Below are 12,667 nucleotides of genomic sequence, written 5' to 3'. Positions count from 1 at the left end.
ATTATAACAATTACAAATCAAAATTATAAAATTATGAATATATATATATATATAAAATTAATTAATCTACCAGTTTTATACTTTAATTTAATTTCATAAAGAGGATCTAAAGTGCAGTATCAAATGTTTAAAAACGTAGTCATTCAAAATAGTAGCGTTGGCGTGCTCTTTGCAGTGATGCCAACTTGCTCCGCTTTTTTAAAAGGAAATTTAAGTGTTAACGTTGTTTAAGTTATTTTTAATTCAAAATTTTCATCGCGAAAACGACGCACTCTCGCGCTGGGAGTTTTCCCTGAAACACTTAAATTGAAATCAAACCTAAATTCGTTTAAAGCTTGTTTATTTTTTTTTCAAAAAGGACAATCAATAACGGCATATTCACTAATACAACAATAGATCTGTTGTTCGAGCAAAGCCTCCACGCTGTTTTTTATAAGCAGTCTGCGCAGACTATTTAAAAAGTGAACCAGTTGAGCACATGAACCCAAATTCTAATTTTAAAAGAAATTGAGAGAAATTTATCATATATATTAGAGAATTGAATCAGTAGTGGTTGACAAATAAATAAGACAAACCCATCATATTTATAAATTAAACAAATTTTTAGACATACATTTGCTACCACTTTCTAATTTTTAATAGATTTTCTATTAGATAGCTCTTTTGTAAACTGATTTACTTCCACAGTGGTCTGATTGGACTTCCTATTAAAAAAGCGTGTAGAGGCTTTCAGTTATAACAGACGTTGGCGCAGACAATATTCTTGGAAGATGAGTTTTGGGGAAAAAACCTGCATCCATTCTTACGTGCCCAGCGTCCCGAAATTGGGACATTCCAACTTTTTTTAAATAAATAAATATTTTTCACATTTTCTTAATTTAATTAAAAAATTTTAGTTTACTTTTTTTATACATTTCTTACGTTTATTTGACATCATTTACGGTAATCAAGCAGTATATTAAGTAGGGAAAAAAAAGAAACAGACAATAACGGACAAATAATATATAAGAATATACATAGCTAAAAACTCTGAAATTATTGATTCCATAGCTGTCAATTATTCCGGATTTTCCGAAAGATTTTATTTTTAAAGTGACCCTAAACATTTTGCATTTTTTATTTTATTCTTTGATTTATAAATATACTTAAAAATGATTTTAACTGCGTTACAAGTTTATTATTTTACCATGTTAATATATTTATCGCACCTTTAATCTGTGGTACAATATAAGAATATATTTGTAAAATTGATTTTTCAATTTATATTTTACTACCACTTCGGAAAATCATTTACGGAAACAGTAAAAGTTGGCAGATGTGAGGATTTTACGATATTTGAAGTTGTTGTGCTACAAAAATTAAACAATGATTGCTTCATTCAACGATAACCACAAATCTTTTGGCTTTTAGTTGAAAGGGTTAAAAAAGGCATATTTAACACGTTCACGCCGGGGTGACCTACCGGTGGGTCACGCTAGATTGTCTCATCTTGGCAGCGCACCGGAGTGAAAACTGGTAACAATAAATTTCATTTTTTAGTTTTTTTCCGGGAATAATAAAAATCCATAACTGCCAATTGTTTTCAACGGATGCAATTTTTATATTGAATTGCATCTTCGCCGTGAAAAATTTCCTTACAGTGAATTGTTATTGTTGAGAATAGATTAACTCCTCCCGAATATTATCTATTGAAATAGTTCTTCTACCAGTGTTTTCCCGTACCAGTATTTACACTTTTCCCGGCGTGAATGTGTTAAAAATATTCATCCAAATTATATCATGTTTTTTTCAAAATCAAGAAAACCATTTGAAATTTTCAAGTAACATGCTTCGAATTTGCGAAATAGTAAAAATTTTTTTTTACATCGAATTCCATGCATTTAAAAAAATAGGTCGTACTAATTTAATTGTTTAGCGCATGGTACAGAGCTCAAATGCGTGGTATGGAGTAATTCGAAGCATCTGGCACAAAAAATTTTAAAACGAAATGTTAAAATTTCAAATTTGCATGTTGTGTTGTGCTTTTTATTCATGTACTGTATATATATTTGTTCATGGATAAAATAATATGTTTCGCTCTTTCAGAATTGACTTTTGTAATCTTTTATTTGAATTCTATAATTTCTGAATAATTTATTTTTAATAAAATATTTTGTTAGCTCATAGTTTCGCCGTTTTTCTCATTTTTCTCTGTGTTGAATCTATTTACTAATATTATTATGTAATTAAGTTATCTTAGATTTGTTCACTTAAATTTAATAAATACTAAACTTCAACCTTTATGGGTTAGCGAACCAAATTAGTAATAATAGTTATATAGATAGCAATTAATATTTTCTGACGTGTACCATAACATAAATTATGTAATTGTGAAGTCGATTTTTTTATTCAAGTTTGTCGAACATGTTAAATTTTAAAATGATAAATGAATACCTATGAATACCACTAAATGAATACCTACCTGGTTCTGTTGAATCATTAACCCTTTCGCGCCGACTGTCACAAATACGTGCCAGCATAAAACCGTATCAACCAGGGAAAAAAGATAAAACTGGTAATCAAAGTAATTCATTAGCAGTATATTTGTGGGCGGGGTTATAATTGTTTAATTAATTTAACACGTTCACGCCGGGAAAAGTGAAAATACTGGTACGGGAAAAGAGAAAATACTGGTAGAAGAAGTATTTCAACATTAGATAATATTCGGAAAGAGTTAATCTATTCTCAACAATAACAATTCACTGTAAGGAAATTTATCACGGCGAAAAAGCAATTGAATATAAAAATTGCATCCGTTAAAAACAATTGGTAGTTATGGATTTTTATTATTCCCGGAAAAAACTATAAAATGAAATTTATTGTTACCAGTTTTTACTCCGATGCGCTGTCAAGATGAGACAATCTAGCGTGGCCCACAGGTGGGTCACCCCGGCGTGAACGTATTAATTCACCATTACTTAGTTCAAAATAAAATTATTTAGTTATACTTTGACATTGATTATATATATATATATGATTAAACTAACAATAATTAAAGTCAAAGCAAAGTAGGTCTGTCAAATTAGCAACGCCTACATTTAAGCTACCGTTTTTTATTTATTTACATCCTGATTCTGATTTTGTACGAATCACCCGTCCCCAAGGGGTTAAGTTTTCATTGCTTGTGTGAACCTACTAAGAAGTGAATGAGAAGTACTACTAGCCTTAGAAAAATTTAATAGTGGAAACGAAAAGAGGACCAAACTGTGATCCTTTCATCCATTTGTGACCACCACTATAGGCAATTTTGTAAAGATATTATATCTGTATCAAAGATCTGCCTTACTTGATCGATAAAAGTTAAAGTGGTACCATTAAAGAAGAAAATGTTTGCTAGCATTAACGTGAAAATACTACCACTATTAAATTTTTTCAAAACCCAGAGAAAATCCTAGTGGATGTTATTAGATAACTTACCATTTCGGAAACGTCAACATTTCGTACGTTCATGATTACAATAGTTAATTTCACTTCTGCAGGACCATCTGAAAAATAAATAAATGACTATAAATTGGTAGACTATGCTTTACTGAATCAAGCTATTTACTTTCGTTAAATTATCTTGCACTTTTTTTTGGATTATCTTTGAATGTCAATTATTATACCACAGCTGCGGTGGCGCAGGAGCGATGGGTGGGCAGAGGAATTTCTCACCCGGCTCGCACCGACCACAATGCTGACATAAAATATCCTCAGTTGTAGATGTATCATGGGTTAGAGTCACTTTGCTGTCAAGTAAAAAATTTTCTTTGTTTTCCACTTCATGAAGCGCAAATACAGGTTTTTATTCCATGAAAAAGTCCCCCACGAAGACAAATTTCTCATAATACTTGATTCAGGAGTTCAATTGTCTTCTATATAGGATTAAAAATTACAATGCTACGGAGTTGAACTTTTGTAATCGTAAACTCTGAACTGAACCAACTGTTCAACGATGGTTATAAAATAGAATTATTATACTAAAACCATTTATGTCTAGAGTCCTTTTAACATTTAACTGCCCAGTTTGTCTAATTTTGCAAACCACTGAAAGTGTAATGCTATTTGCTTCTAAACTTCCACTGTTATTTAGCAACCACTATTTACCAAACATAATAGAGCGGAATTATATGTCTTTACCAAGAAATCCCCAACTATGACTCCAGTTTAAAAGATATTAAAAAAAAGTGGTAACATAAGTGTTTCATAATTGGTGTGTACTTTTCAGAAACAAAAAAGTTGCATCGATAAATGCGTAGATGGAAAAAAAAATTCTCTTCCCGAACTGACTTTAGATTTTCCAATGGATAGCTAATTTAATACTCGAACCTGAGTCTTTTGACTTTCATCTTAACACGTTGAGCGCCGCGTCAGTCATCGGTGGCTGACACTGGACTTTCCATTTAGGCCGCGTCAGCCACCGGTGGCTGACACTGAAATTACATTTAGTCCGTGTCAACCACCGGTGGCTGACATTGAAATTACAATCAGGCCACGTCAACCACCGGTGGCTGACACTGAAATTACATTTAGGCTGCCTCAACCACCACTTGCTGACACTGACCTTTCACATAGGCCGCGAAAAACAGCAGGCTGACAGCGTATAAAATGATATAAAACAATAAAATTTACACTCTTTTATGGAATTGCAGAAAATGTATTCAAAATTTACTTAATTGTTATGATTCTTGGTTTAANATAATTCACCACTTTTGTCAGATATGTCATGATAAACCATCTAAAAAAACAGCAAAATTCGTCTAATATTTGCAAATTTAGTTTGTAGTTATTTACCGTGGGCAGAAGGGCAAGTCATGTGAAATTAGCGTGGCTCTCAACATGTTAATGATCGAGTTTTCCTTCCGTCTTTAACTTCGATATTCCATGTTTTGGTATCAAGTCTTCATCTGACTTGCTATTCTTTTTTGGGAGGATGCCGGGTCATAGGGTTGTTGGTGGTATTTTACCACCAGCCCGCAAAAATTGCTCCTTCCACTGACAGCACGGTAACTTAATGTCTTACATAAATGTCTTATACATGCTGAATGAATAATATCAAATTTAAAGTGGTTGCGAAATTCGAAAATCTTCAAATTGCTTTGATGAGTAGTTTGCTACCATTTGAATATTTTTAGAGGACCTTTGGGAGCTCATCTCTGATTACTCTGCGCTGCTCTTCATTCACGAAACTACTATTCTTAAATATAAAAAAACCCATTTTACTTAACCTAAATATAGCATCAATCTCAATCAAACCTGCTTCTATGAGTAAATATTGTTCTATCAGACTTACATAATTGAAAGCATATTGAATGTAATCTGAATACCTAAAAGTTTCTAAAATGTGGGAATCATTTTAAAGTAGACCTCAGAGATTTTTTTTAATAAAGAGTAATAAAGTAACACTTCACTAAAAGATATATGTAACTGATTTTAATCTTGTTAAATAGATTTTTAGTTTTACTGGTCACCATTTTTTACTTATTTTTTACGTACACGGACCATCACTAGTTTAAAGATATGTATAGTGCAACTTATTTTCACTTTTTACATCATTGCAATATTTGAAGAGTTTATTGAAAGAACAAGGTAAGTGACATTCCTAGAGTGGCCACAATCAATCAGAAGCGATAACCGAACTAATTTATAATAGATTTATTAGAAGATGAGGCGTACAATTATCTGCCCTATTTTTTACCACTACCTAATTTGAAATAAAAAACCTGCAATCATTTGCAAAACTAATGTGGATTAGTTGTGTTAAAATTAAGGGGAAAGCAAAAACAATTCAATTACATTAAACATATCCATATGAATGATACCAATTTATGTTATTTTCCTTGATACCCCTGAATATGTCACTTACCTACATCTTCCACCAACCCTTTTCTGTGCTGTGTCTGGCAGCATTAATTCAATTAATGCTAAAAGCCACTAAAAATGTAAAACTAATTGCTTTTAAATGCTTAGCACTAGGATTTAAACAAAAAAGAGCTAAATTATTTCACTTGCATGCCTGCCAACTCTTCTGGATTTTCCGGAAAATTTTATTTTTGTATTTAATGTGGTAGCAAAATTTGGCAATCATACTTGATTACTGTTTTTAAAATATTTAATTATAATTTATTCTGCATTAAAATAACTTAAACATGCTAAACGTAATCCACTAGCTGTCTTATTGTGTTTTAGCTGATAGAGAAAAGTTAATTTAGTATCTGTCTGCAATATCACACTTCAATAATTATTTCAGAACCACAAGGAGAAAACTTTTTTGAAGAGAAAATTTGGTAGGTATGCACTTAACTTAATACTAACTAAAGTCGCACTTACTTAGATCCTGACTGACTAAAATTTTCAATTAAAATTTGCTGTTCCGGAAAGGGTTCAGCCTAGCAAACCAGCATCCTCAAGAAACTAAAAAACCGGTAACAAAATTTGAAAACTAACTTTTAATCCTTCCAAATTACTGTTCTTAGAACAGGGATTGCCTAGATTCTCAGAAATAAAATTCTCATTTTTGATGATTTAACAATCCTTGCGCTGCATTTCACTAATTTTGAGAGTCATTTCGTCACGAAATCATGAGAATTGTGACGAAAGGTGAACTCTCAAATGTATGACGAAAATGTTTCCTCAACTCATCGCAGTGCATTATTGGAGATTACTGGCTCGAATGAAGACTATACAAACAAAACTAAAATGTTGAAATAAGCCAAACAGCCTGCAGGGCTGTCAAGGAGTTAGTCTGGTACTAGAAAGATCCCTGGTTCAAATACCGCTTCTATCTGTTCTATCTGTTCTTGTGTTGTTTTGGCAGCGGTGATCCACTAACATGGTGCCCATGACGAAATGATCACTCCCATTAGACACGATGAGGTGTTAAAAAATAGATTGACGAAATATCTCTTCCCTTTTCACGAAATTTCGTTTCCTCGAAAAAGTGACGATAGTTATTTTATCATTTTGACTAAAGATTTACTCGGGGCAATACCAGGAAACGGTTTCGTCAAAAACGATAGAAGTTTCGTGAAATTTGAGTATCCATTTTTTACAGTATAAAGAACCAATTTTTTTAAAACAGGTGCTTATTCGAAAGCTCTTTTAGAAATTTTTCTGCCTGGTTTTTAGTCGCCTATTAAGTTAGGGTAAAGCTCTTCATGTTTGATTAATCATGTTGGGGGGGGGGAGTGAGCCTTCCTAGCCACACGATCTCACAGGTACCCTAAATGCATCTTTGTGATGTTCTTCTCTAATTTGTACAGCATGTCTTTCAATTTGACCGCAGCTTTCGAGCCATCTTTGTAACGAGGTAACAAAGATGTAGCCATAAGGACAATGAAGAAAAGTGGTTAAATTTTTCTCCGTAAGACTTAAGGACTTTAAAAAAATACTTAAAAAACAGGTACATTACTTAATTTTTAAATTGAATAATTTAACCGTTAGTGAAACATACGTTTTTCAGAAAAGTTTCATTTTGAGGAATGAAAAAAAATGAAAAATTAAAAAATTTAGGGGATTATAGTTAAAAGTACAAAAATATTCTCAACTAAATATCGCAAATTGACGCAAAGTATATTTAGTTACCTTGCTAAAACGTCAAGCTTAGAATACAATAGTAGAAAGGTAAATAATTGCTGAGGCTATTAGTTTACCGTCACGAGACAAACTCCCATAGCTACCATCTCTTCCGGTTTTCCCGGAAGATTTATTTTAACATTTAAAGTGCTAGAGAAAATTTATGTTATTTCACTAATAATTTTAAATCAGTTTGACCACCACTACAAATGAATAATTACAACAAATATACAAAAGCATATTAGTCCTTACGATAGCGAATTACAACCTGATTAAAGTATAAATATATTTCTGAGGAAGATAGTTTTTCGGTAATTGTTTTACTACCACTTGGAAAATCCATTCTCGAAAAGAGTGAATGTTGGCAGGTATGAGCTCTTGTGAAAATCCTAACCAGTAATATTAGCCAGTTTATAAAGTTTTGCAAGTACTCAGGCTCACATATATCTGACATATTCATTTTTTAAAAGATTAATAGCGGTAACACAATTACTTCAATATTAGCATTTATCTAGGAAAAATAAAACATTCATATATTTATGATATAAGCATCTTAAACTTGACTATAACCATTATTTTGAAGGGACCTATAGAAAATAAAACGTAGGAAAAAGGAAAACAATCACTTAGTTTAAAGGTAAACTAATTTTTTTTTCTTTTACAAAAAACTAAAGTTTAAATGATTATTTAATAATTTTGTTGCTAATAACTCGAATTAGGTTTTAGGATTTTAAAAAAAATAGACAAAATGACCTTACTTGAAATTCTTGGTGTCTCTAAACCATCATATTCTTTAGGAACAATATCATCGACTGTAAGACGACGAGTATCGTCGAAACTGCAAAAGAAAAGAAACATTTATTTGAAATTAACGCTTTGTTGACCGCTCACTTAACCCACCCATGTCCAAACATCTAGCCCCATTTTTAGGGCTCTATCTTTTGACGGCCATGGTAGGAATGCTACGTAAGTTTGACCCTGGTCAGACGACGTGGAAAGCACCTGAGCTGGTAACCCTCTCTTCAAACTTCCTCGCCACAACCGACGAGAGGACTTTCAGTCACAACAGATTTAACGTGCACCTTGCGTATGCATGCCGGATGCTTTATCGCTTGTCAGGATCGAACTCAAAATCATCAGCTCACCAACCAGCGGTGTGATCATTTCCAAATCAATGATATCAAGTGATGTCAAATCTAAATTATACATATTTATTTCCCAATACTATGGACATACATGCACAGACAGGACTTTAATAGCATCAACACATGTTTTCGCAAATAACGCAGAAATTGTGAAAGTAAGTGCACTTTCATTCTTCGGTTATCATAATAATGTCCCCTTCTTCTCAAATGTGATTCCTTTTTTTTTTAATGTTGCTAAAGAAATCGATTAAAAAAATAAAAATTTTTATGGAGTTTAAGATAACAAACATTTTATACATAATATTTTTTTAACTTTTTCTATTTCAAAATGCATGATGATTTCTTTTTGTAAATGAATTTGTTTTAAAATTCTTCAGTTATATTATTTTTATTTAATTTCTGTATGGTGGAAAGCATATTAAATTTACAATTGAAATCTCTTTTTGCAGCATTATTGTTATGTTTATAACATAAAAGCGCTTATATACATTTTTAAAGAGCTTACTATTTAACATAATACCTCTAACTTTTATTCAGTTTCCTTTAAACTTTGTAGAGACAGAACTTTTCATATTAATGTATGCAAAACAAATAATTGTTTATGTTATTGTTGTTGTTTCCAATGCCACTTGCCAAATACCAGCAAACCTGTTTGGTGAAACTAAGCGAATTTAAGGCAGAGGGCGCGTTTCTGGTTTTTCAGTGGCACCATCTATGATCAAAAATGCGACTTTAACCCCACACACGTCACAGCCCACTTATAGGGCGCACCCATTAAGATATTCATTCATTCATTCACTCATTCATTCATCCACAGATCGTAATTTTGACCTGAACCAGAGAACGATCAATCTCCAATTAAGTACTCCCAGAGGTAGTGATTTGTTATGGGGACATGGAGGACTTTATGACCCGACAGATCAAACGCGAACCAATCACCATTTACTACATGGGAGACTTCAGCCAGTGGAAACCGTACACACGAGCTCTTGAACATGGGCCCTACCAACCATGCTATCCCGGTCTCAATTGCTTATAACTCTTTCGAATAGCGCTTTTATTTTGGAAAATTATTTTAACCTATTGAACAAGTTTGACAAGCATAAACTAAATCTCTATTGTAGTGCGTATGTGGTGTATAGTATATGTAGTGTATAGTGTATGTCAGTGTTTCCCAAACTTATGAATTTTGTGTACCCTTTCTAAATTTTTCGTAACGCTGTGTACCACCAATAAAAAATGAATGTATTTTTTACTGTAAAAAAAAAATTGCTCAAAAGTAAAAAATCACAACTGGATGTTGATATCACTAATTATTAACTGTAAACTCTGCAAAAAATAGCCAATAAAAAAATACGTAATTGTAAATGTCATGGCCAGCTTCGTTTTTAAATAAAATTTTGTGAAATTTTCGTTTGTTTATATTACAAGATATTAAGATAGTATATCACAAGATATTTCCCATAAGAACGCGTACCCCCTCTAAACTGCTCCCGTACCCCTTGGGGTACACGTACCACACTTTGGGAAACACTGGTGTATGAAGTATATAGTGTATGATGCATGTAGTGTATAGTGCATGCAGTGTATTGTATATGTAGTGTATAGTGCAATTAGTGTATAGTGCATGTAGTACATAGTGTATAGTGTATGTAGTAAATAGTGTATAGTGTATGTAGTGCATAGTGTATACTTGTCATGTAAAAGTATATGTATTTTATTGATTATCAAAACTCGAAATTTTAATAAAATACAATAAGAATAAGTATTTGGTGGTATGTTTCCTTCATATTACCAATAGAACTGTTACGTATCTTATATTAAGAGCTGGAGTGGAACTCGCTGTCCTAAGCTAAATTTGTATGCATGCCATGACTCGGATGAATATTCACTGAGTCACTCAGATTTATTTTTTAATTGGATATAAGAATCTAAGACATTTGATCCAAAAGCTCTTTTATCCACACTTTCAAACCATCTGAATCAGGACTGAAAGTAAGACGAAAATGAAATAAAATTTATAAGCAAAATCATATCATAGACTGGCCGGGATAGACTGGTTGACAGGGCGCTGGACAAACGCTCGTGAGAACGGGAGTTCGAATCTAGCCGGCCAAAAACTCCAAAAGACTGTATAAAATGGTGACTGGTGCATGTTAAATCTGTCGGGTCACAAAGTCCTTTATGTTTCCATAGCAAATTATACCTCTTGGGGTACTGGATTGGAGATTGATCGTTCTCTGGTTCAGGTCAAAATAACGATCTGTGGCTGAATGAATGGAGGTATGAAAAAGTCCGGTCTATAAACGGGTGTGACGTACGGGTGTGGCAGAAGTCGAATTCTTGACCATAACAGGCGTAACTGGAAAACAAGAACAGTTGGACCCCTTGCCTTAATGGCCTACGAAAACAACAGCAACTGTTTTACTTCTTAACTATTCTTCACTATTCACTTTACCATGGTTGAAAAACAATCCTTTATATATGTTACAACCTTTAAAAAATATTTGCAAAAGTTTTTCGTAATATATATCATAGGACCACTTGCTCTGCGTTCAAAGAGTATCAGAGATGCCAACTGCTCCGGACACGCCAACAAAATTAAAAAAAATTGGTACAAAGTAAATTTTAACAATATTTGACTATTTTTGCTTGCTTTTTAAAACGTATAGCGTGACTGAAATACTATAAAGTGGTGAATTATATTAGCTTACGAATTATTTAGAAATAGTGGTGGATAAAAATCTACTAAATTGACTTTATTAAACACAATTGATAAATTACCACTTTAAAATATATATTTGCTGTCCGGAGCAAGTTGGCGTCTCTGGAGTATACACGTCATTGGTTGATTTTAATTTCGCAAACCGTGGGGGATTTCTAATGTTAATTGTTTAGCCCATGAATTAATACATAAGAGACTATTTCAAGCAGCCATCTTTATAAAATAATACTTCTTCTGCCCCAAATTAGTTTTGACATTAAGGTCAAAAATTTTGCCCCACATTAGTCTATAGATTTGAAATAGGTGGAGAAACAAGTGACTTCCGATCCAATTTAACACGTTCACGACTTGAAAAGTGAAAATACTGGTACGGGAAAAGAGAAAATACTGGCAGAAGAACTATTTCAATATTAGTAATATTCGGGAGGAGTTAATCTGTTCTCAACAATAACAATTCACTGTAAGGAAATTTGTCACGGTGAAGAAACAGTTCAATATAAAAATTGCATCCGTTAAAAACAATTGGTAGTTATGGATTTTTATTATTCCCGGAAAAAAAATAAAAAATGAAATTTATTGTTACCAGTTTTACCACGGTGCGCTGCCAAGATGAGACAATCTAGCATGACCCACCGGTGGGACACCCAGGCGTGAACGTGTTAAAGCAGCTATCTTTATAAAATAATACTTCTTCAGCCCCAAATTAGTTTTGACATTAGGGTCAAAAATTTTGTCCCACATTAGCCTACACATTTGAAATAGGTGGAGAAACAAATGAATTCCGATCCAGTTTAGTAGATCGATACCAGCACAATTTTAATAAATAGATTTATGTGCGCCTGGGTCACCGCTGTAACAGAGCTCACGACATAATTTTCTCTCGTTGATTATTTTCCTATTGTATATATCTATTTTATTTTTATCTTATTTTTATTCAATTTGGGTTGATTATCGTGCGTTGTAAAGACATTATATATATATATTATATTATATTTAACCCAGACCTTCCTTAATAATATAGATCATCATAATCTTCATGATTATTTTATTTTATATTGTTTATGATTATATTGTCATTTAATTATACCCCATGCCACTCAACATTTCTTGATTGTCCATGTCACACGAACCCCCTCTCGATTTTTTGGTGCTGAGCACCCCCTCTTCCTCCCATCTCCATTCCTCCTCACTACTCCTCATCATC

The 12,667-nt window shown here is 32.8% G+C and overlaps 1 protein-coding gene and 1 long non-coding RNA gene across 2 annotated transcripts in view; both read right to left on the bottom strand.

Moving 5' to 3' along the window:
* The window catches only part of LOC139427292 (uncharacterized), a 297,439-nt gene that overhangs the window by 157,950 nt on the left and 126,822 nt on the right, over nucleotides 1-12,667 (bottom strand). The gene's annotated exons all lie outside the window — the stretch shown is intronic.
* LOC107443772 (glutamate-gated chloride channel-like) overlaps nucleotides 1-12,667 on the bottom strand; it is an 85,841-nt gene that overhangs the window by 61,035 nt on the left and 12,139 nt on the right. Inside the window, exons 2-3 of the mRNA XM_043039848.2 lie at nucleotides 8,352-8,431; nucleotides 3,457-3,524 (exon numbers count right to left, since the gene is read on the bottom strand). Of these exons, the coding sequence (XP_042895782.2) occupies nucleotides 3,457-3,524; nucleotides 8,352-8,431 (148 nt within the window). The remainder of the gene's footprint in view (nucleotides 1-3,456; nucleotides 3,525-8,351; nucleotides 8,432-12,667) is intronic.

This window comes from Parasteatoda tepidariorum, chromosome X2 (genome assembly GCF_043381705.1).
Source record: "Parasteatoda tepidariorum isolate YZ-2023 chromosome X2, CAS_Ptep_4.0, whole genome shotgun sequence".
In the NCBI taxonomy this organism is placed as follows: domain Eukaryota; kingdom Metazoa; phylum Arthropoda; class Arachnida; order Araneae; family Theridiidae; genus Parasteatoda; species Parasteatoda tepidariorum.
This window is presented reverse-complemented; position numbering and strand designations above follow the sequence as displayed.